The sequence below is a fragment of the Bombina bombina genome, chromosome 4 (genome assembly GCF_027579735.1).
Source record: "Bombina bombina isolate aBomBom1 chromosome 4, aBomBom1.pri, whole genome shotgun sequence".
Lineage (NCBI taxonomy): Eukaryota > Metazoa > Chordata > Amphibia > Anura > Bombinatoridae > Bombina > Bombina bombina.
In genome coordinates, this window is record NC_069502.1 from 495887551 (window position 1) to 495911669 (window position 24119).

Sequence of the window (24119 nt, forward strand, 5' to 3'; positions counted from 1 at the left end):
CTGGATTCAGATATTTCAAATTTTAAATTTAAACTGGAAAACCTCTGTGTATTACTAGGGGAGGTGTTAGCGGCTCTGAATGATTGTAACACAGTTGCAATACCAGAGAAAATGTGTAGGTTGGATAAATATTTTGCTAAAGTACTGAGGTTTTTCCTATACCTAAGAGACTTACTGAAATTGTTACTAAGGAGTGGGATAGACCCCGTGTGCCGTTCTCACCCCCTCCGATATTTAGAAAAATGTTTCCAATAGACGCCACCACAAGGGACTTATGGCAAACGGTCCCTAAGGTGGAGGGAGCAGTTTCTACTTTAGCTAAGCGTACCACTATCCCGGTGGAGGATAGCTGTGCTTTTTCAGATCCAATGGATAAAAAGTTAGAGGGTTACCTTAAGAAAATGTTTGTTCAACAAGGTTTTATATTGCAACCCCTTGCATGCATTGCGCCGATCACGGCTGCGGCGGCATTCTGGATTGAGTCTCTGGAAGAGAACATTGGTTCAGCTACTCTGGACGACATTACGGACAGGCTTAGAGTCCTTAAACTAGCTAATTCATTCATTTCGGAGGCCGTAGTACATCTTACTAAACTTACGGCGAAGAATTCAGGATTCGCCATTCAGGCACGCAGGGCGCTGTGGCTAAAATCCTGGTCAGCTGATGTTACTTCTAAGTCTAAATTGCTTAATATACCTTTCAAAGGGCAGACCTTATTCGGGCCCGGGTTGAAAGAGATTATCGCTGACATTACAGGAGGTAAAGGCCATGCCCTGCCTCAGGACAAAGCCAAAGCCAAGACTAGACAGTCTAGTTTTCGTTCCTTTCGTAATTTCAAAGCAGGAGCAGCATCAACTTCCTCTGCACCAAAACAGGAAGGAGCTGTTGCTCGCTACAGACAAGGCTGGAAACCTAACCAGTCCTGGAACAAGGGCAAGCAGACTAGGAAACCTGCTGCTGCCCCCAAAACAGCATGAATTGAGGGCCCCCGATCCGGGATCGGATCTAGTGGGGGGCAGACTTTCTCTCTTCGCCCAGGTTTGGGCAAGAGATGTTCAGGATCCCTGGGCGCTAGAGATAATATCTCAGGGATACCTTCTGGACTTCAAATACTCTCCTCCAAGAGAGAGATTTCATCTGTCAAGATTGTCAACAATCCAGACAAAGAAAGAGGCTTTTCTACGCTGCGTACAAGAGCTCTTGTTAATGGGAGTAATCCATCCAGTTCCACGATCGGAACAGGGACAGGGGTTTTACTCAAATCTGTTTGTGGTTCCCAAAAAAGAGGGAACTTTCAGACCAATCCTGGACTTAAAGATCCTAAACAAATTCCTAAGAGTTCCATCGTTCAAGATGGAGACTATTCGGACAATTTTACCTATGATCCAAGAGGGTCAGTACATGACCACTGTAGATTTAAAAGATGCTTACCTGCACATACCGATTCACAAAGATCATTACTGGTACCTAAGGTTTGCCTTCCTAGACAGGCATTACCAGTTTGTGGCTCTTCCATTCGGATTGGCTACAGCGCCAAGAATCTTCACAAAGGTTCTGGGTGCTCTTCTGGCGGTACTAAGACCGCGGGGAATCTCGGTAGCTCCATACCTAGACGACATTCTGATACAAGCTTCAAGCTTTCAAACTGCCAAATCTCATACAGAGTTAGTGCTGGCATTTCTAAGGTCACATGGATGGAAGGTGAACGAAAAGAAAAGTTCACTCGTTCCACTCACAAGAGTTCCCTTCCTGGGGACTCTTATAGATTCTGTAGAAATGAAGATTTACCTGACAGAGGACAGGCTATCAAGACTTCAAAGTGCTTGCCGCACTCTTCATTCCATTCAACACCCGTCAGTGGCTCAATGTATGGAGGTAATCGGCTTAATGGTAGCGGCAATGGACATAGTACCCTTTGCACGCTTACACCTCAGACCACTGCAACTGTGCATGCTAGGTCAGTGGAATGGGGATTACTCAGACTTATCCCCTTCTCTGAATCTGGATCAAGAGACCAGAAATTCTCTTCTATGGTGGCTTTCTCGGCCACACCTGTCCAGGGGGATGCCATTCAGCAGACCAGACTGGACAATTGTAACAACAGACGCCAGCCTTCTAGGTTGGGGTGCCGTCTGGAATTCCCTGAAGGCTCAGGGACTATGGAGTCAGGAGGAGAGTCTCCTGCCAATAAACATTCTGGAATTGAGAGCAGTTCTCAATGCCCTCCTGGTTTGGCCCCAGTTGACAACTCGGGGGTTCATCAGGTTTCAGTCGGACAACATCACGACTGTAGCTTACATCAACCATCAGGGAGGGACAAGAAGCTCCCTAGCTATGATGGAAGTATCAAAGATAATTCGCTGGGCAGAGTCTCACTCTTGCCACCTGTCAGCAATCCACATCCCGGGAGTGGAGAACTGGGAGGCGGATTTCTTAAGTCGTCAGACTTTTCATCCGGGGGAGTGGGAACTTCATCCGGAGGTCTTTGCCCAAATACTTCGACGTTGGGGCAAACCAGAGATAGATCTCATGGCGTCTCGACAGAACGCCAAGCTTCCTCGTTACGGGTCCAGATCCAGGGATCCAGGAGCAGTCCTGATAGATGCTCTGACAGCACCTTGGGACTTCAGGATGGCTTACGTGTTTCCACCCTTCCCGTTGCTTCCTCGATTGATAGCCAGAATCAAACAAGAGAGAGCATCAGTGATTCTAATAGCACCTGCGTGGCCACGCAGGACTTGGTATGCAGACCTGGTGGACATGTCATCCTGTCCGCCTTGGTCTCTACCTCTGAAACAGGACCTTCTGATACAGGGTCCCTTCAAACATCAAAATCTAACTTCTCTGAAGCTGACTGCTTGGAAATTGAACGCTTAATTTTATCAAGACGTGGGTTTTCTGAGTCAGTTATTAGTACCTTAATACAGACTAGGAAACCTGTTACCAGAAAGATTTACCATAAGATATGACGTAAATACCTACATTGGTGTGAATCCAAAGGTTACTCTTGGAGTAAGGTTAGGATTCCTAGGATATTGTCTTTTCTACAAGAAGGTTTAGAAAAGGGTTTATCTGCTAGTTCATTAAAGGGACAGATCTCAGCTCTGTCCATTCTGTTACACAAACGTCTGTCAGAAGTTCCTGACGTCCAGGCTTTTTGTCAGGCTTTGGCCAGGATTAAGCCTGTGTTTAAAACTGTTGCTCCACCATGGAGTTTAAACCTTGTTCTTAATGTTTTACAGGGCGTTCCGTTTGAACCCCTTCATTCCATTGATATAAAGTTGTTATCTTGGAAAGTTCTATTTTTAATGGCTATTTCCTCGGCTCGAAGAGTCTCTGAATTATCAGCCTTACATTGTGATTCTCCTTATTTGATTTTTCATTCGGATAAGGTAGTCCTGCGTACTAAACCTGGGTTCTTACCTAAGGTAGTTACTAACAGGAATATCAATCAAGAGATTGTTGTTCCTTCTTTATGCCCAAATCCTTCTTCAAAGAAGGAACGTCTACTGCACAACCTGGATGTAGTCCGGGCTCTAAAATTTTACTTGCAGGCAACTAAGGAATTCCGACAAACGTCTTCTCTGTTTGTCATTTACTCTGGGCAGAGGAGAGGTCAAAAAGCTTCCGCTACCTCTCTTTCTTTTTGGCTTCGTAGCATAATTCGTTTAGCTTATGAGACTGCTGGACAGCAGCCCCCTGAAAGAATTACAGCTCATTCTACTAGAGCTGTGGCTTCCACTTGGGCCTTCAAGAATGAGGCCTCTGTTGAACAGATTTGCAAGGCTGCAACTTGGTCTTCGCTTCATACTTTTTCCAAATTTTCCAAATTTGACACCTTTGCTTCATCGGAGGCTATTTTTGGGAGAAAGGTTCTTCAGGCAGTGGTTCCTTCTGTATAAAGAGTCTGCCTATCCCTCCCGTCATCCGTGTACTTTTGCTTTGGTATTGGTATCCCAGAAGTAATGATGACCCATGGACTGATCACACTTAACAGAAGAAAACATAATTTATGCTTACCTGATAAATTCCTTTCTTCTGTAGTGTGATCAGTCCACGGCCCGCCCTGTTTTTAAGGCAGGTAAATATTTTTTAATTTATACTCCAGTCACCACTTCACCCTTGGCTTTTCCTTTCTCGTTGGTCCTTGGTCGAATGACTGGGAGTGACGTAGAGGGGAGGAGCTATATGCAGCTCTGCTGGGTGAATCCTCTTGCACTTCCTGTAGGGGAGCAGTTAATATCCCAGAAGTAATGATGACCCGTGGACTGATCACACTACAGAAGAAAGGAATTTATCAGGTAAGCATAAATTATGTTTTTGCTCATTTAAACTAGCACCCATTGTTCTCAAGGACAAGCTCAGGAGCCAGCCCATTTCTGGAGCACTATAAGGCAGCAGTTTTGCAAAAATGCTTTCTATTTGCAAGAGCACTAGATGGCAGCAATACTTCCAGCCATGTTGTGCTCCAGATGCCTACCTAGGTATCTCTTTAACACAGAATATCATGGCAATTAAGGGAATTTGATAATAGAAGTAAATTGGAAACTTTTTAAAAAGGGTATGCTCTGTATGAATCACAAAATAAATGTTTTGGGTTTCATATCCCTTTAAGGCTTGAGGTTCAATGAACAAAAACAGCTATTTCAAATACGAACCCAGTGATAGCTTTATTTATGCTGTTATCTTCTGTTCATTTTGCTCTTATACAGAGAATACATCAGAATTTATATTTTCAGAACAGATGGCAGTTTCAACAGGCAACCGTAAATATTTCAAATGGCAAAATAAAGGTAAATGAGTTAAGTTCCAAACAATTTAACACACTTCACTAGGTAAAATGAATCACCGGGAACATGTTACAGGAGACAATGCCACTTTAACCTTTTCCAGGGGATAGATAGATGATAGATAGATATTTAACTATATGGAAATTATGTAAATGATTTAAAAATAGTTTTAAATCTACAATATAATGTAGAAACAAGTCAGTGTTGGTGTTATATTAAAGGGTATAAAGGTGCAAACAGAATATGCACTAATGGGTTAGAGTATTTATTTTTAGATGCTTGCATATAACAGTCCACAAAGAGGTTAAACAAACATTTAAAATCAGCACTGGAGTGGCAATGCACTAGTGCTTCAGAGCCTGACACAACTGGTGATTGGTGGCTATGCACATATGCTACTCATGACTGGCTCTCTAGCCAGTGTTCAGTCCCAGATCAGCAGTGTATTGCCACACTGAAGCTTACTAAAAAGTGATTGTAAAACCTACTATTGTAAAGCACTGCATATTAAAGGGATACTAAACGCACGTTTTTTATTTCATGATTCAGATAGAGCATGCAATTTTAAGCAAATTTCTGATTTACTCCTATTATCAAATTTTCTTCGTTTTCTTGCTATCTTTATTTAAAAAGCTGGAATGTAAAACTTAGGAGCTGGCCCATTTTAGGTTCAGCACGCTGTATAGTACTTGCTTATTGGTGGCTACATTCAGCCAACCAATCTGTGGTGCAGTTCTTTTCCTCTAGCCCGCTCACATTACTCTATGTTTTTTCCGTGTACTATTGAAGAGCGGAGCTTAGTTTGTCTTGAGCTTCGGCTGTTGGGGTGGTTATTTGACGATCGGATCATCTGACAGGAGGAGAGGACCGCTGATCTTTGCTGGAGAGTCCCTTTTTCACTTACTAGTGGTGATATTCAGGTCCCGGTATGGTAGGAATCCTCAATTAGACAGAGGTTTTAGGAGTGCATGAGGTGTTTTTTCTGTTTTTGGATACCTTTAAAGTTTTAATGTGAATTATCGTTCTGAAGGAAATAGTTTATCATTTTACTCCTTATTATTGGGAACTTGTTCTGTAGCTATGGACACAGAACAAGATTCTTCTATGGATAAATGTTTACTTTGTTTGGAGGCGCCAATTGTTCTACCTATGCAATTGTGTTCCTCGTGCTTATCAAAAACTTTAAAATTGAAAGATAAATTACTGCCTTCTGAGAAAAATGTCTCTCAGTCTCAGGATAATGCTGTGCATGACATACCTTAGCTTTCTCCACAAACTTCCCAAGCCTTAATAGCTTCACATACAGTGCCTTGTGTTTCCTCTCAACCTCCTGGGGGGGGGGGGTTACCAGGGGATTTTGCTGCACAGATAACTTCTGCATATCTGCAGCTTTATCTGCTTTCCCTGCTGCGAGTAAGCGTAAGAGGAAATCTAAAAAATGTTCTGCTAGTAAAGTTTCTGACCCCACTAAATCTGCGCTGGTCAACCTCTTCCATATGTCTGATGAAGAGGATACCTCAGTAGCTTTTGAGGGTGAGATCTCAGACTCTGACATAATAAGGGGAAATTCTGCAGAATCTGAAGAAGTTAATTTCAGATTTAAGCTTGAACCCCTCCGGTTACTTCTGAAAGAGGTTCTAGCTACTTTGGACGACGCTGAACCTTCTATTGTTGTCAACCCTAAAACGTCAACTAAACTTAATAGAGTTTATGATACTCCCTTATCTGTGGAAGTTTTTCCTGTTCCAGAAAATATGTCAGAAATTATAGCTCAGGAATGGATAAGCTAGGGATTCCTTTTCTCCCTTCCGCTGTTTTTAAAAAAATGTTTCCTGTTGCTGACTCCATTCATAACTTGTGGCGCACTGTGCCTAAGGTAGAAGGAGCGATTTCTACTCTAGCCAAAAGAACTACTATTCCTATAGAGGATAGTTGTTCTTTCAAGGATCCCATGGATAAGAAGCTAGAGGCTTACTTAAAAAAAGATGTACATTCATCAGGGATTACAGTGGCAACATGCTGCAAATAAAGCTACGGTTGCAGGAGCAGCATCTTATTGGTGCAATGCTTTGTCTGAGCTAATTTCAGAAGAGACTACTATAAAGGAGATCCAAGATAGGATCAAGGCTCTTAAACTGGGCAATACTTTAATCTTTAATGCCAACATGCTAGTGATTAGGCTGGGAGCCAAAATGTCTAGCTTTGTGGTTCTAGCTCACAGAGCTTTGTGGTTAAAATCTTGGTCGGCTGATGTAACTACCAAGTCCAAGCTTTTGTCTTTACCTTATAAGGGTAAGACTTTATTTGGTCCTGGTCTGGTGAAGATCATTTCTGAGATTACAGGTGGAAAGGGATCCTTCCTACCTCAGGACAAGAAGAATAGACCTAAGGGTTGCCAGAATTCTAATTTTTGTTCCTTTCGTAATTTCGAAGGACAGAAGTTTTCCTCCTCCTCCAAGCCGGAGCAATCCAAGACCTCATGGAGGTTCAGTCAGCCTTGGAAAAAGGGGAAGCATGTGGTTATTAATTAATTTAAAATATTTTTACTTTCTACTAAATATAATTCTAATCTATGGTGAAACCACTAAAACCAACACAAATAAATTTGGAAATAATGGAGACCCTCTCATAGAGTTTATTTCACAACAGTTTATTTAGGAATCAATATATGTTAATAATAAGAGAAATATTTACAGGTATATATACAAATCTATTTTACAGCAACAGTCCAATTTAAGACAGGGCAACTCTACTACAATAACCCCAATTTGTCCAATACTGCTAAAATAATCATAGGAATATACTTAGCCACATTTTACAAGGTGTCCACCATCAGCCATCTTTCCAGGATAAGTAAGATAAGAAAAGAAGAGAGTGCTCTACCCTTCTATACCCCATTCAATAGGGAGTGGTTTATCAAAATGCCAGTCAAAGGCTATTGGCAGTGTCTTTAGTTCAGAGATCTGGGGGAAGGGATTTTATGTCACCACAAAGCAAACCAAGAAGCCTTACACTGATTCTAAATCAGCATGAAGGGATTCCACCCGGTCCTGTCCTGGATCAGGTAGGGGGCATACTTTCCCTTTTTCATCAAGCTTAAATACAAGATGTTCCAGACCCTTGGGCTCTGGACATAGTATCCCAGGGTTACAGAATAGGTTTCAAGACTTGTCTTCCCAGGGGCAGATTCATCCTCTCAAGATTATCTGCAGATCAGGTAAAGAGAGAGGCCTTCTTAAAATGCGTAAAGGATCTATCTTCCCTGGGAGTGATTGTTCCAGTTCCTGTAAGGGAGCGTGGTCTAGGATTCTATTCAAATCTTTTTGTGGTTCCAAAAAAGGAGGAAACTTTCCGTCCCATTTTAGACCTAAAGTGTCTCAACAAATTCCTCAGGGTTCCATCCTTCAAAATGGAAACCATTTGTTCCATTCTCCCCTTGGTCCAAGAGGGTCATAGACCTGAAAGACGCGTATCTTCATGTTCCCATTCGCAGGGATCATCACCAGTTTCTGAGGTTTGCCTTTCTGGACCAGCATTTCCAGTTTGTTCCAATTTCTTGTTCTTCCGTTTGGCCTTGTCACAGTGCACAGAATATTCACAAAGGTTCTCTGGGTTCTTTTGGCAGTGGTCATATCTCAGGGAATTGCGGTGGCACCTTACCTAGACAAAATCTTGGTTCAGGCGTCATCTTTAATCTAGCAAAATCCCATACAGAGAAGTTGTTGTGTTTTCTACGTTCCCACGGCTGGAAAGTGAATCTGGAAAAGAGTTCCTTTGTTCCAGCTACAAGGGTGTGTTTCTTAGGGACAATCATAGATTCCCTGTCCATGAAGATTTTCCTGACGGATGTCAGAAAATCCAAACTTCTTGCTTCGTGCCATTCTCTCCAGTCTGCTATCTATTCAGCCATCAATGGCTCAATGCATGGAGGTGATTGATCTAATGGTGGCTTCCATGGACATCATTCCCTTTGCTCAGTTCCATCTGAGCAACTATGCATGCTCAGTCAATGGAACGGAGAACATTCAGATCTATCGCAGAGGATAGATCTGGATCCCCTAACAAGAGACTCTCTCTCGAGGTGGATTTCCCAGGACCATCTGTCTCTGGGCACTTGATTCCTGAGACCTTCCTGGGTGATTGTGACCACGGATGCCAGCCTGTTAGGCTGGGGAGCAGTTTGGGGCTCACTAAAAGCTCAGGGCCTGTGGACTTGGGAGGAGTCTTCTCTTCCCATAAAAAATTAGAGTTGAGAGCAATCTTCAATGTCTTGGCCTCAATTATCTTTAGTCCGGTTTATCAGTGTCCAATCGGACAACTCCTTCCACGAGTCATTGCTCGTATCAAACAGGAGAGAACATCTGTGATTTTAATAACTGCTGCATGGCCTTGCAGGATCTGGTTCGCGGATCTAGTGAAGAAGTTACCACTTCCACCTTGGAGGTTACCTCTGAGGAAGGACCTTCTACTTCAGGGTCCCTTCCTACATCCAAATCTATATTCTCTGAAGCTGACTGCTTGGAGATTGAACGCCTAGTTTTTGCTAGGCGTGGCTTCTCTGAGACGGTCATTGATACCATGCTCCAGGCTCATAAAGCTGTTACTCGCAAGATTTACCATAAAGTATGGCGCAAATACTTTTAATGGTGTAAATCAAAGGGTTTCCCTTGGAGCAGGGTAAGGATACCCAGAATGTTGTCTTTTCTTCAGGAGGGCCTAGAGAAGTGTTTGTCAGTCAGTACTCTGAAGGGTCAGATTTCTGCAATGTCTATTCTTTTGCACAAACGTCTGGCAGATTTGCCGGATGTCAAATCTTTTTTTCAGGCTATGGTCAGAATCAGGCCTGTGTTTAAACCTGTTGCTCCTCCTTGGAGCCTTAACCTTGTAGGCTCTGTTGGAGCCGATGCAGTCTGTTGGTATTAAATTGTTATCTTGGAAGGTTTTGTTTCTTCTTGCTATTTCTTCTGCTTTCAGTGTTTCTGAGCTTTCGGCTCTGCAGTGTGATTCCCCTTCTCTTATTTTTCATGTGGATGAGGAGGTTCTTCGTACTATGCTGGGATTTTTTCCTAAGGTAGTGTCAGATCACAATATTAATCAGGAAATTGTCGTTACCTTCAAGCAACTAAAGATTTTCAGCAATCTACTGCCCTGTTCGTTGTTTTCTCTGGTAAGCGTAAGGATCAGAAGGCCACTTCTACTACTCTTTCTCTCTTGTTGAGTAGTGTTATCCGATTAGCTTATGAGAAAGCTGGACAGCAACTTCCTGAGAGAATCACGGCTCATTCCACCAGGGCTGTCTCTTCTTCCTGGGCTTTCAAACTCGAAGCTTCTGTGGAACAAATTTGCAAGGAGGCAACTTGGTCCTCTTTGCATACCTTTTCCAAATTCTACAAATTGTATAATTTTTCCTCGGCTGAGGCTTCCTTTGGGAGAAAAGTTCTTCAAGCGGTGGTGCCTTCTGTTTAGGTCTGCCTTTTTTGTTCTCCCTCCCTTTTCATTCTGTGTCCTCTATCTTGGGTATTGGTTCCCACTAGTAATTAGAATGAAGTCGTGGACTCTCCATGCCATAGGAAAGAAGGAACAAAATGTATGCTTACCTGATAAATTTCTTTCTTTCCGGGCATGGAGACTTTTCAAACCCGCCCTTATTTAAATTTAAGGCAACCTCTATACCCTTGTGTTATCTGCTTTTTCAGTTTCCCTTCGGCCGGATGACTGGGGGTTATGGGTAAGGGAAGTGACACTTAACAGCTTTGCTGGGGTGCTCTTTGTCTCCTCCTGCTGACCAGGAGTTGAATATCCCACTAGTAATTGGAATGAAGTCATGGAGTCTCTATGCCCGGAAAGAAATTTATCAGGTAAGCCTAAATTAATTTTTTTCTTCTTGTCTGACAAGGCGGTTGGTACAGCCTATAATTAGCCATAGGATATAATACAAGCATTCGTTCAGGCTCCTATACCTCTGCTTTAGAGTTTAGTCATAACGCCTGTGCTATAGGAGATAATACAAGCATGTTTTCATGCTCCCATACCTCTGCTTTAGAGTTTAGCCATAACACCTGTGCTATAGGAGATAATACAAGCATGCTTTTACACTCCTATACCTCTGCTTTAGAGTTTAGTCATAACGCCTCTACTATAGGAAATAATACAAGCATGCTTTCGAGCTCCCATACCCCTGCTTTAGAGTTTAGCCATAACGCCTGTGCTATAGGAGATAATACAAGCATGCTTACACACTCCCATACCTCTACTTTAGAGTTTAGCCATACCATCTGTGCTATAGGAGATAATACAAGCATGCTTTCAAGTTCCCATACCTCTGCTTTAGAGTTTAGCCATACCACCTCTGCTATTGGAGATAATACAAGCATGCTTAAACACACCCATACCTCTGCTTTAGAGTTTAGTCATACCGCCTTTACTATAGGAGATAATACAAGCATGCTTACACACTCCCATACATCTGCTTTAGAGTTTAGCCATAACACCTGTGCTCTAGGAGATAATACAAGCTTTCATACTCCCATACCTCTGCTTTAGAGTTTAGCCATACCGCCTGTGCTATAGGAGATAATACAAGCATGCTTAAACACTCCCATACCTCTGATTTAGAGTTTAGCCATACCACATGTGCTATAGGAGATAATACAAACATGCTTACACACTCCCATACCTCTGCTTTAGAGTTTAGCCATACCATCTGTGCTATAGGAGATAATACAAGCATGCTTTCACACTCCCATACCTCTGCTTTAGAGTTTAGCCATAACACCTGTGCTATAGGAGATAATACAAGCATGCTTTCAGGCTCCCATACCTCTGCTTTAGAGTTTAGCCATAACACCTGTGCTATAGGAGATAATACAAGCATGCTTTCAGGCTCCCATACCTCTGCTTTAGAGTTTAACCAAAATGCCTTTGCTATAGGAGATAATACAAGCATGCTTACACACTCCCATACCAATGCTTTAGAGCTTAGCTATACCACCTGTGCTATAGGAGATAATGCAAGCATGCTTTCAGCCTCCCATACCTCTGCTTTAGGGTTTAGCCATACCACCTCTGCTATAGGAGATAATACAAGCATGCTTACACACTCCCATACCTCTGCATTAGAGTTTAGCCGTACCACCTGTGCTATAGGAGATAATACAAGCATGCTTTCACGCTCCCATACCTCTGCTTTAGAGTTTAGCCATAACGCCTGTGCTAACGGAGATAATACAAGCATGCTTTCAGGCTCCAATACTTCTGCTTTAAAGTTTAGCCATACCATCTGTGCTATAGGAGATAATACAAGCATGCTTTCAGGCTCCAATACCTCTGCTTTAAAGTTTAGCCATACCATCTGTGTTATAGGAGATAATACAAGCATGCTTTAACGCTCCCATACCTCTGCTTTAGAGTTTAGCCATAACGGCTGTGCTATGGGAGATAATACAAGCATGCTTTCACACTCCCATACCTCTGCTTTAGAGTTAGCCATACCACCTGTGCTATAGGAGATAATACAAGCATGCTTTCACACTCCCATACCTCTGCTTTAGAGTTTAGCCATAACGCCTGTGCTATGGGAGATATTACAAGCATGCTTTCGAGCTCCCATACCTCTGCTTTAGAGTTTAGCCATACCACCTGTGCTATAGGAGATAACACAAGCATGCTTTCACACTCCCATACCTCTGCTTTAGAGTTAGCCATACCACCTGTGCTATAGGAGATAATACAAGCATGCTTTCACAGTCCCATACCTCTGCTTTAGAGTTTAGCCATAATGCCTGTGCTATGGGAGATATTACAAGCATGCTTTCGAGCTCCCATACCTCTGCTTTAGAGTTTAGCCATACCACCTGTGCTATATGAAATAATACAAGCATGCTTTCACAATCCCATACCTCTGCTTTAGAGTTTTGCCATAACGCCTGTGCTATGGGAGATATTACAAGCATGCTTTCGAGCTCCCATACCTCTGCTTTAGAGTTTAGCCATACCATCTGTGTTATAGGAGATAATACAAGCATGCTTTAACGCTCCCATACCTCTGCTTTAGAGTTTAGCCATAACGGCTGTGCTATGGGAGATAATACAAGCATGCTTTCACACTCCCATACCTCTGCTTTAGAGTTAGCCATACCACCTGTGCTATAGGAGATAATACAAGCATGCTTTCACACTCCCATACCTCTGCTTTAGAGTTTAGCCATAACGCCTGTGCTATGGGAGATATTACAAGCATGCTTTCGAGCTCCCATACCTCTGCTTTAGAGTTTAGCCATACCACCTGTGCTATATGAGATAATACAAGCATGCTTTCACAATCCCATACCTCTGCTTTAGAGTTTTGCCATAACGCCTGTGCTATAGGACATAATACAAGCATGCTTACAAACTCCCATACCTCTGCTTTAGAGTTTAGCCATAACGCCTGTGCTATAGGAGATAATACAAGCATGCTTTTATAATCCCATACCTCTGCTTTAGAGTTTAGCCATAAAGCCTGTGCTATAGGAGATAATACAAGCATGCTTACACACTGCCATATCTCTGCTTTAGAGTTTAGCCATAACGCCTGAGATATGGGAGATAATACAAGCATACATTCACGCTCCCATACCTCTGCTTTAGAGTTTAGCCATAACGTCTGTGCTATGGGAGATAATACAAGCATGCTTTCACACTCCCATACCTCTGCTTTAGAGTTAGCCATACCACCTGTGCTATAGGAAATAATACAAGCATGTTTTCACAATCCCATACCTCTGCTTTAGAGTTTAGCCATAAAGCCTGTGCTATAGGAGATAATACAAGCATGCTTACACACTCCCATACCTCTGCTTTAGAGTTTAGCCATAACGCCTGTGCTATGGGAGATAATACAAGCATGCTTTCAAGCTCCCATACCTCTGCTTTAGAGTTTAGCCATACCACCTGTGCTATAGGAGATAATACAAGCATGCTTTCACACTCCCATACCTCTGCTTTAGAGTTTAGCCATAACACCTGTGCTATGGGAGATAATACAAGCATGCTTTCACGCTCCCATACCTCTGCTTTAGAGTTTAGCCATAACACCTGTGCTATGGGAGATAATACAAATATGCTTACACACTCCCATACCTCTGCTTTAGAGTTTAGCCATAACACCTGTGCTATAGGAGATAATACAAGCATGCTTACACACTCCCATACCTCTGCTTTAGAGTTTAGCCATAACACCTGTGCTATGGGAGATAATACAAGTATGCTTTCATGCTCCCATACCTCTGCTTTAGAGTTTAGCCATAACACCTGTGCTATGGGAGATAATACAAGTATGCTTTCATGCTCCCATACCTCAGCTTTAGAGTTTAGCCATAATAACTGTGCTATGGGAGATAATACAAGCATGCTTACACACTCCCATACCTCTGCTTTAGAGTTTAGCCATAATAACTGTGCTATAGGAGATAATACAAGCATGCTTTCACACTCCCATACCTCTGCTTTAGAGTTTAGCCATAACGCCTGTGCTATAGGAGATAATACAAGCATGCTTTTATAATCCCATACCTCTGCTTTAGAGTTTAGCCATAACGCCTGTGCTATAGGAGATAATACAAGCATGCTTTCACACTCCCATACCTCAGCTTTAGAGTTTAGCCATAATAACTGTGCTATATGAGATAATACAAGCATGCTTTCACGCTCCCATACCTCAGCTTTAGAGTTTAGCCATAATAACTGTGCTATATGAGATAATACAAGCATGCTTTCACACTCCCATACCTCTGCTTTAGAGTTTAGCCATAATAACTGTGCTATAGGAGATAATACAAGCATGCTTTTATAATCCCATACCTCTGCTTTAGAGTTTAGCCATAACGCCTGTGCTATAGGAGATAATACAAGCATGCTTTTATAATCCCATACCTCTGCTTTAGAGTTTAGCCATAACGCCTGTGCTATAGGAGATAATACAAGCATGCTTTCACACTCCCATACCTCAGCTTTAGAGTTTAGCCATAATAACTGTGCTATATGAGATAATACAAGCATGCTTTCACGCTCCCATACCTCAGCTTTAGAGTTTAGCCATAATAACTGTGCTATATGAGATAATACAAGCATGCTTACACACTCCCATACCTCTGCTTTAGAGTTTAGCCATAATAACTGTGCTATAGGAGATAATACAAGCATGCTTTTATAATCCCATACCTCTGCTTTAGAGTTTAGCCATAACGCCTGTGCTATAGGAGATAATACAAGCATGCTTTTATAATCCCATACCTCTGCTTTAGAGTTTAGCCATAACGCCTGTGCTATAGGAGATAATACAAGCATGCTTTCACACTCCCATACCTCAGCTTTAGAGTTTAGCCATAATAACTGTGCTATAGGAGATAATACAAGCATGTTTTCACGCTCCCATACCTCAGCTTTAGAGTTTAGCCATAACACCTGTGCTATAGGAGATAATACAAGCATGCTTTTATAATCCCATACCTCTGCTTTAGAGTTTAGCCATAAAGCCTGTGCTATAGGAGATAATACAAGCATGCTTTCACAATCCCATACCTCTGCTTTAGAGTTTAGCCATAACACCTGTGCTATATGAGATAATACAAGCATGCTTTCACGCTCCCATACCTCAGCTTTAGAGTTTAGCCATAACACCTGTGCTATATGAGATAATACAAGCATGTTTTCACGCTCCCATACCTCAGCTTTAGAGTTTAGCCATAACACCTGTGCTATATGAGATAATACAAGCATGCTTTCACACTCCCATACCTCAGCTTTAGAGTTTAGCCATAATAACTGTGCTATAGGAGATAATACAAGCATGTTTTCACAATCCCATACCTCTGCTTTAGAGTTTAGCCCTTCAACTGTATAGCAAATCTGCAGGAGTTCACTTGAATTATATACAATATTGCAGGCAGCAAGGATTCTCATTGGCTGTACTGGCCGTATTGTCAGACAATATAACAAATGGCTTTTGAAGCAGAGCTGTCAGCTGTATGTAAATAAAAACATAAAATAAAGTACATAATCTAGTGTTGTTTTTCTTTAAACTGGATCTCCCATATCTTTGCACTGTCTTCAGTAATATGCAGTGCTTTACAACAGTGTGATTTTCTTTCACTTTAAGTATGTGTTTATTACCCTTTGTGAGGTTACACACACAGGGGTCGATAACAATCCTTTACAAAAACATATTAAATGATATCTACAAAAATCCACATAGACTTTAAAGGGGCAGTGTACTATAAAACTGCTTTCCACTTAAAGGGACAGTGTACTCTAAAATTGGTTTTCATGTCATGAAACTTTCACTATATGGCAGCAGTTTTGCAAGAATGGCATCAATTTGCAAGATAACTAGAAGGCAGCGCTATTTCCTGCCATGCAGTGCTCTAGACGCCTACCTAGGTATCTCTTAAACCACGAATACAATGATGGGAGCGAAACAAATTTGATAAACAAAGTAAATTAGAAACTTTTTTTTTAAACTGTATGCTCTGTCTTAATCACAAAATAACATTTCCATATCCATTTAATGTGTTATCAATTACTTGTTATACCAGATACAGAGTCTAAAATGTATAGGAAATTGTTCCTTCAGGAATATTTTTGAATATGAAATAGCTGTTTATGATAACTGAAACCACAACCCAATACATTCTGATCTTGAAGGGAGAAAATACCTAATTATCTTATCTTTCAAACTATTTACACAAAGTCCCCCTTATCTTCTTTATAACTGTTTACTCAAAGGCCAATACTGAGAGAGAACAATGGGAGATTAATATTTAAGTACCTCTTTGTAACAGCCTTCAGCCCTCACTGGGAGCATTATTTTATCCAAACCTTCTTGTCTACATGTTTTTTGTAACCAGAACTTAAAGGGACAGTTCACCCAAAAACTTTCTCCCCTTTAAATTATTCCCAATGATCCTTTTTACCTGCTAGAGTGTATTAAATTGTTTGCAAGTAGCTCCTTTACTCATATTTCAGCATTTGAAATAGCTGATTTAGCTTGTGGTTTCCCAACCTATACTGAAAGTTTTGATACTGGCGTATATGCTATTGACAAGCCTAAGTAAACACAGCCAGCAGAAGAGATTACACCCTCAGTGGGGGGCATGATAGTTAAGTAATAAAATTATAATTTTCCATTGTTCTCTCTATGTATTGAGCTTTGGTGTTCCAGACAAATATAAGATAAGGAGTCTGTGTACATAAAAGTGATAACATAATGAGATCTGATATTACCTGAAGCTCAACCCATTGTAATAGGCTGTGGTTTCAAAGCACAAAACCAGCTACTTCAGATACACAAATAAACCCACAAATGCAATTTCTCAAATATTTTATACTCTGCAGTTGGTATAACAAGTCATTTAAAATACATTTATGGAAAAACAATTTTACAGTGTACTGTCCCTTTAAGTTCCGAAATGTTCAGTGTAGGTGGGAATACAATAGGCAAAATCATCTATTTCAAATGACAAAATAAAGGTGAAATAGCTGTTTGTAAACATTTGAATACACTCCAGTAGGTAAAATGGATACTTCAGAACACATTAAAGGGGAGTCAATATTAGAGTACATTGTCCCCTTAATTTGTTTCCAATTACTTATTATACCGGCGTCTTGTATGAGAAATTGTTTAGGTTTACTTTTGCATATGAAATAGCTGGTGTTGTTCTGTGACACTACAACCTATTGAAATGGGTTGAGCTTACAATGAAATAAGATCCCCTTATTTTATTACTTTTTATAGTCACACATTCTTTCTTGTATTATCTCTGTTTGTATACAAAGCCCAATACACAGAATAAATAACTGAAAATTAATATTTTATTACTTATCTCTCCTACCTCCCACTGGGAGTGTATTTTCTTCTATTAGCTATGCTTACACAGCTTTTTTTATAGCCAGTACTTAAAGGGACAATCGTGTGATTTGCTCACCCATGTGCACTGCTTTTTCTTCAACAAAGGATATCTAAAGAATGAAGCAAATTAGATAATAGAAATATATTGGAATGTTATTTAAAATTGTATTCTCTACCTGAATCATGAAAAAAAAAATTGTGTTTAGTGTCCCTTTAAAGGGACACTGAACCCAATTTTTTTTCTTTTGTGGTTCAGATAGAGCATGACATTTTAAGCAACTTTCTAATGTACTCCTATTATCAAATTTTCTTCATTCTCTTGGTATTTTTTTTTTTTTTTTTTTAAATGCAAGAATATAAGTTTAGATGCCAGCCCATTTTTGGTGAACAACCTGGGTTGTTCTTGCTGATTGGTGGATAAATTCATCCACCAATAAAAAACTGCTGTCCAGAGTACTGAACCAAAAAAAAAAAAAAAAAAAAATCTTAGATGCCTTCTTTTTCAAATAAAGATAGCAAGAGAACGAAGAAAAATTGATAGGAGTAAACTAGAAAGTTGCTTAAAATTGAATGCTCTATCTGAATCACAAAAGAATAAATTTGGGTTCAGCGTCCCTTTAAAGGGACAGTCAAGTATAAATTAAACTTTCATTATTCAGATAGGACTTTTAATTTTAATTGACTTTCCAATTTACTTTTATCATCAAATTTGCTTTTTTCTCTTGGTATTCTTAGTTTAAACAAAATATAGGTAGGCTCATATGCTAATTTCTAAGCCTTTGAGGGCTGCCTCTTATCACATGCTTTTTAAATCTCTTTTCAACACAAAGAGACAAAAAGTACACGTGGGCCATATAGATAACACTGTGTTCAGGCACAGAAAGTTATTTAAGATCTAGCACAAAACAATGCTAAATTTAAGACAATAGATAATAAACAGTCACAGTCATGTGATCAGGGGGCTGGAAGAAGGTTCCTAGATACAAGGTAATCACAAAGGTAAAAATTATATTAATATAACTGTGTTGGTTGCGCAAAACTGGGGAATGAGTAATAAAGGGATTATCTATCTTTTAAAACAATAACAATTCTATGGTTGACTGTCCCTTTAAGTATTACAATTTTCAGCATAGGGGGGGATACCACAGGCAAAAACAGCCATTTCAAATTCCAAAATAAAGTTAAATCTACTATTTATAAACTATTTCATACACTCCAGCAAGTAAAATTGATAATTGGGAACAAATTGAAAGGTAGAAAATTTAACAGTACACTGTCATTTTAATGGCTCTAGTGTATTAGAGCATTTTCTTGTTGCGCCTTTATGTCCCTTTAAGGCACAAATTAAACATTGTATACTGTACGCACAATTGCCAAGCAATTACCCACATTCCAGATGATTGTGTTTTATGTCAGAATTGACCTCATAAATAGAAAGGAGAAAACAATTCCAAACTAATAATGCATTAATTTATTACAAAGATAAGCATTAAAGTATCTGCACTGTTTATATGTGGATATAATAATCAGCTCTTATATAAAGGCATAGAAAGGTTAAATTTAAATGTGCATGAGAGCATTTCAATTTTACATTTTTGCAATATACTGCAATTAGCAAAAAAATGCTTCTAATAAAAGTTATTGCTTTTTTAGCAGCATATGCACATATGCTGTGAGTTCCCGTACACCAGTATTCAAACTCTAGGAGCTGATGGTGCCTGTAAAGACTTAATACAAGGCACTGCTTATTCTAAGTTAAGATGTGGCATTTGAATACTGGTGCACTCACAGTATATGTGCATATGCCGCTGAAGAACAGCACCCATGTATGTTTCAATTTTGACCTTTTCTATCCCTTTAAGGATGTAAATACCAATTATATTACAGCTGAAAAGTATGTCTCAATACATAATTGGCTATTTATCAGGATATCCTAAATGACTACATGTGTATTATTTGTTAATATGAGTGAATTACTTCTAAATTCCACAAATAACTTTCCCAATAGCTGACTGCACTGATTAAAATAAAAATACTAATACGTGATACATAAAGACACTACTAACTGTGTACAGTAAAGTGGTAATATAGCCTATTTAATAAAAAATACTATTTCTAATGACTTACTTAGCAGCAATACGCAAGTAACAGTTCTGCATTTGAATCTCGTTTAATAAGCATTTTGGATACATTAAAGTGAATGTCAATTCAGATGAATTGGTGCCCGGTTTTTAATAATCCTATTAAAAACAAAGGCACTTTAATTCATGAAAATTTACATTTCCCTCGTTTTCTTCAAATACTTACCTTTTAATCTTCACAGCAGCTCCAGCAATTCCCCCGGCCGTCAGAAGTCTCTTCATACATCAGAAATTACGAATCAGGCTTCCTCCAACGACGTGATTGGAGGAAGCCGGATTCGTCATTTTGGACCCGCGAAGAGGGCTTGCGTCGGGCGGAGGAAGCGCTGCAGCGGCTGTCAGGATTAAAAGGTAAGTATTTGAAGAAAACGAGTGAAATGTACATTTTGATGAATTAAAGTGCCCTTGTTTTTAATAGGATTATTAAAAACCGTACACTGATTCATCTAAATTGACATATAAGGTTATCTCAGACCTTTCTAAGACAAAATAATACATCTAGTCTAAATCACAAGACTGACCTTGTAAATTACTCACATAACACCAACCCCTAGATATACCACTAAAAGAAACCAGAAACCTTCATATATATGATCTCATATACCGGTAATAGAAATGGGTAGAAAAATATTAGTCTTATGTAGGATATGAGTTCAATATATGTAATTAGAGATGAATATCATATCAAATTACATACATTGGGTCACATCTGATAATACTTTTTATTATCATTATCGGTTATTTGTAGAGCGCCAACAGATTCCGCAGTGCTATGTCAGTGAATACATTCTTATATCTACAATAAAGATTCATTAACAGTGCACTTTTTAGTATGATTTGCAAGGCCATTGATTTTAAAGGAACATTAATGCCATTTTATACACTACATCAGAAATGAAACACCTCATTACAAACAAAATCTGCTTACAAAATAAACATGTTAACAGCATTGGAAAATTGAAAGGCCTCTTGAGTGTTGTCTATTTTCTCTCCTTTGCACTGAATATTTAGGGACATACACACACACACACATATATATATACATACATACACAATCCAGAGTGTAATGTTCATTTAACAGTTAATTAAATATATCTGGTTACCTAAGCTTCCAAGCGAACCTCAATGAATAAACTAAAATAGTGGATAGATATGTTTTGAATAATTATCTTAAGATAAGAAATCTAGGCTCCTGTGTTTACCACATTTTCAACATTTTTTTTAGCACTTCTATTAAGCCAGCTGACTGCCATCTACTAATAGCACAAACAGAGTGATGCAGTGCCCTCCAGAGGCAAAAGGGAATCAATATGAGTCACATATTCAGGCAGAGGCAGCTTATAGAGAATCTATTGGTTTCCAGCTAGATATAATTACTCACGCCCACCCCTTACCAGCATACAGTGATGCTGCTCACACTGTAACTCTCCTATGTGCGCCATCAAAACATGATAAATTATTCCCAGGGGAATAGAAAAACACAATCAAATGCAACAATTCTCTTCACTGCCAATGTTCCAAATGTTTTAAAACCAAGATCTTCATTACAGTATATGTACTATGTATATTCATAACATGTATTTTTTATATATCTTAAATATTTTGGAAATGAATAAAAGCCTAATATACAAATGATACACATAAATTATAAATTACATTTGTTGGCCCTTCTTTATGGGTAAACATTTACATAAGTTTGTATAATTTAGAAAAATTGCATAAAATGAATCAACGGTAAATACAACTTAAAGTCATTGTTTTACTTTAAAAAAAAATAGTGTAATGACATAAGAATTGCATCAGATATATAAAAAAAAGCAGTAATTATATTAAATATAATATAACAAACCTTTTAAATATTTGAAGCATTATGTTATTTTAGGAAATTGTGTGTATTTTCCCATGTAAGCAATTGAAATATTTATTCAACAAACATACACAGCGTCACTATCAATCAAAGTATTCTCGCATTGTTAAAAGGTACAGGAGCATTAACTGGTTGAGGAATATTGATTTACATGAATGCAAACAACTAACCATAGTGACACATAACCTGGGGTAACAAATAGATGCTTGTGGCGCTTCTACATTACACTATACGGGTAACCACTAATATATTACAATCATTTCAAGCTACCAAATGATTTAAATCCATTGGACTGTACTACAAATAAAGTTGTCTATTTTTGTATCCAGTAAATGAGGGTATGAGATTCACAGGCTTCCTGTGCCTATAAACACAATCACTGGCCATGCAGAAGAATAGCACTGAAACAGCTTAGTCACCACAATATATCTCAGCCTGTATTAACCTTATAGCTGCCAGGCTTTAAGCAGTGATGTTTACAGCTTTATTATAATTAAATGGTAACTACATAATGCACAATTCACTAAAAGTGTTTACCAAATGTATATAAAAGGGTGCAAGAATAAAAGAAAAAAGAAAATAACAACTCCCTGATATATCCATGAAAAACAAAATGATGTTTCTTTAGCTTGTATCTGGCTGGGATGGAATACATCCCTTATGAAGGTTATCAGCCTATCAGGTCAATTCATAGCACAACTTACATATATAGGAAAACATTTATTTTATCATATAAAATTGTGTTATTAAGAAAAAAAGACTGTACTGAATAATGGGCTAGATGGGGATAATTTTAATATTCATAATGTGATGTATGAAAATAAAAAAAATAAAAATCTGAAAAAAAGTATATGGAGATAGCAGGGCACTATAGGTATAGGCTCCGTTAGTAAAACAGCATTGAATGACTAAGCAAACCCTTTAGAAAATCACGCAGTCTATGTAAGTGTAAGTCATGTAATGTTACAGCTGTCACCTACGGGGCATATTGCATGAATTACTTTGTACACAAGCCAATGACCAGGAGGTAGTTACTGCACACAACTAGAAGAAATACAGCCAAGCCTGACATATCCGTTAACCACTTGCCTGCCAAACGGTGCTGTCTGTCATTACAATGCAATGTGTGCAGCTCATTTGGCAGCCAGAGGGTTACTATAGAGAACATATGTGAGTGGGACCTGGGGGTGTGACAGCATCATCCTGGAAAGGTGAGCAAGTGAAGGTCCCTACATGAAGTGAATATGCTTGTGCAGTGATTGAATATTGTGACAGCTATCACCCATGGCAGGGTACATGAAGCCCCCACTTACCAGCTATCCGGAGCACTGCCCTCTCCGCAGGGTCCAGCACAGCTGCCCCGGGGCTCTTCCTCTTGCACCTCTCGTGTCTAGGTAGGTTCCAGGGCAGGGTGTCGCCTGGAGCAGGGGATGCGGAGCCAGACTTTTGGCTGAAATCATCATCATCGGAAAAATCAGCAGAGGAGGACATGGAACAGCGGTAGGAAGCGGTGCCCGAGCTCTGGGGAGGCAAAAGATACATAAAGATACGTGGTGTATATAGTCAGCATAATAATAATAAAATGATCTTACAACACACACTGTCAGGAGCAACAAGGGTGTGTCAGCATAGCAACGCCGTATAGTTTAGACAAATGCAGCCTTACCATGGTGTGACATTCAGGGGACCAGACAAATCATTAGCTCAATGGTGAGGATGGGCAGCAGGAAATGATCCCAACAATCAAACAGGGTCCAATGACCGGCCCAGAAACACAGCGGCGGCTGAAAGCTGACCTACTACTGCCCTCTGCTGTCCAAACCTGTCAGTACAGACTATGACTAACTTGTACAGCTGCCTCCTGGAAACTCGGGGAGGGGAGGTTTGGGTTTCCTTTGTTTTTCCTTTGAGTAGCCCTGTGCTTACATCCCACTTAGAGAGCCACTTATATCCTGGACACATATGCCAGACAAAGGCAAAGTATTGTGGTTGAAAGACGAGGAACTGAGTGGTGCAGCTCAGGAAGGCTTTATATACAGCAGACAGCTCCAGTAGCTCCCTGTCAAGGCAATTCCAGTAAACACATGTTTCATCTAAGTTTATAGCCACTGTCCTGGCATTAGTTTTCATTTAAACAAACATATCTGCCTTTGGTCAAGTGCTTTGCCAGTAGTGAAGTACAGATACCCTGCCATATCTGGGCACACTGTCATAGGACAGCGAGGGCTGTGAATGTGATCATCTACAGGACCCCATCTGTCACATCTGTAATGCTTTATTGTGACATTTAACTACTAGGGTCAAAAAAACAAAAGCAATAGACAAGGAATTGCATTATTTTTGCTTTCACAAAATGTTGGAGTGAGAGAGACTGTCTGTTTGTTATCTATCATCCATCTATTTATCTATCTATTTTATCTCTATCTAATCTCTCT

General features: G+C 39.7%; 1 protein-coding gene across 1 annotated transcript in view; it reads right to left on the bottom strand.

Moving 5' to 3' along the window:
- LOC128656482 (dystonin-like) overlaps nucleotides 1-23368 on the bottom strand; it is a 958955-nt gene extending 935587 nt beyond the window's left edge. The window contains 2 exon segments of the mRNA XM_053710402.1: nucleotides 22998-23205; nucleotides 23351-23368. Of these exon segments, the coding sequence (XP_053566377.1) occupies nucleotides 22998-23205; nucleotides 23351-23353 (211 nt within the window). The 5' untranslated portion in view covers nucleotides 23354-23368.
- Between the last annotated feature and the right edge of the window lie 751 nt (nucleotides 23369-24119).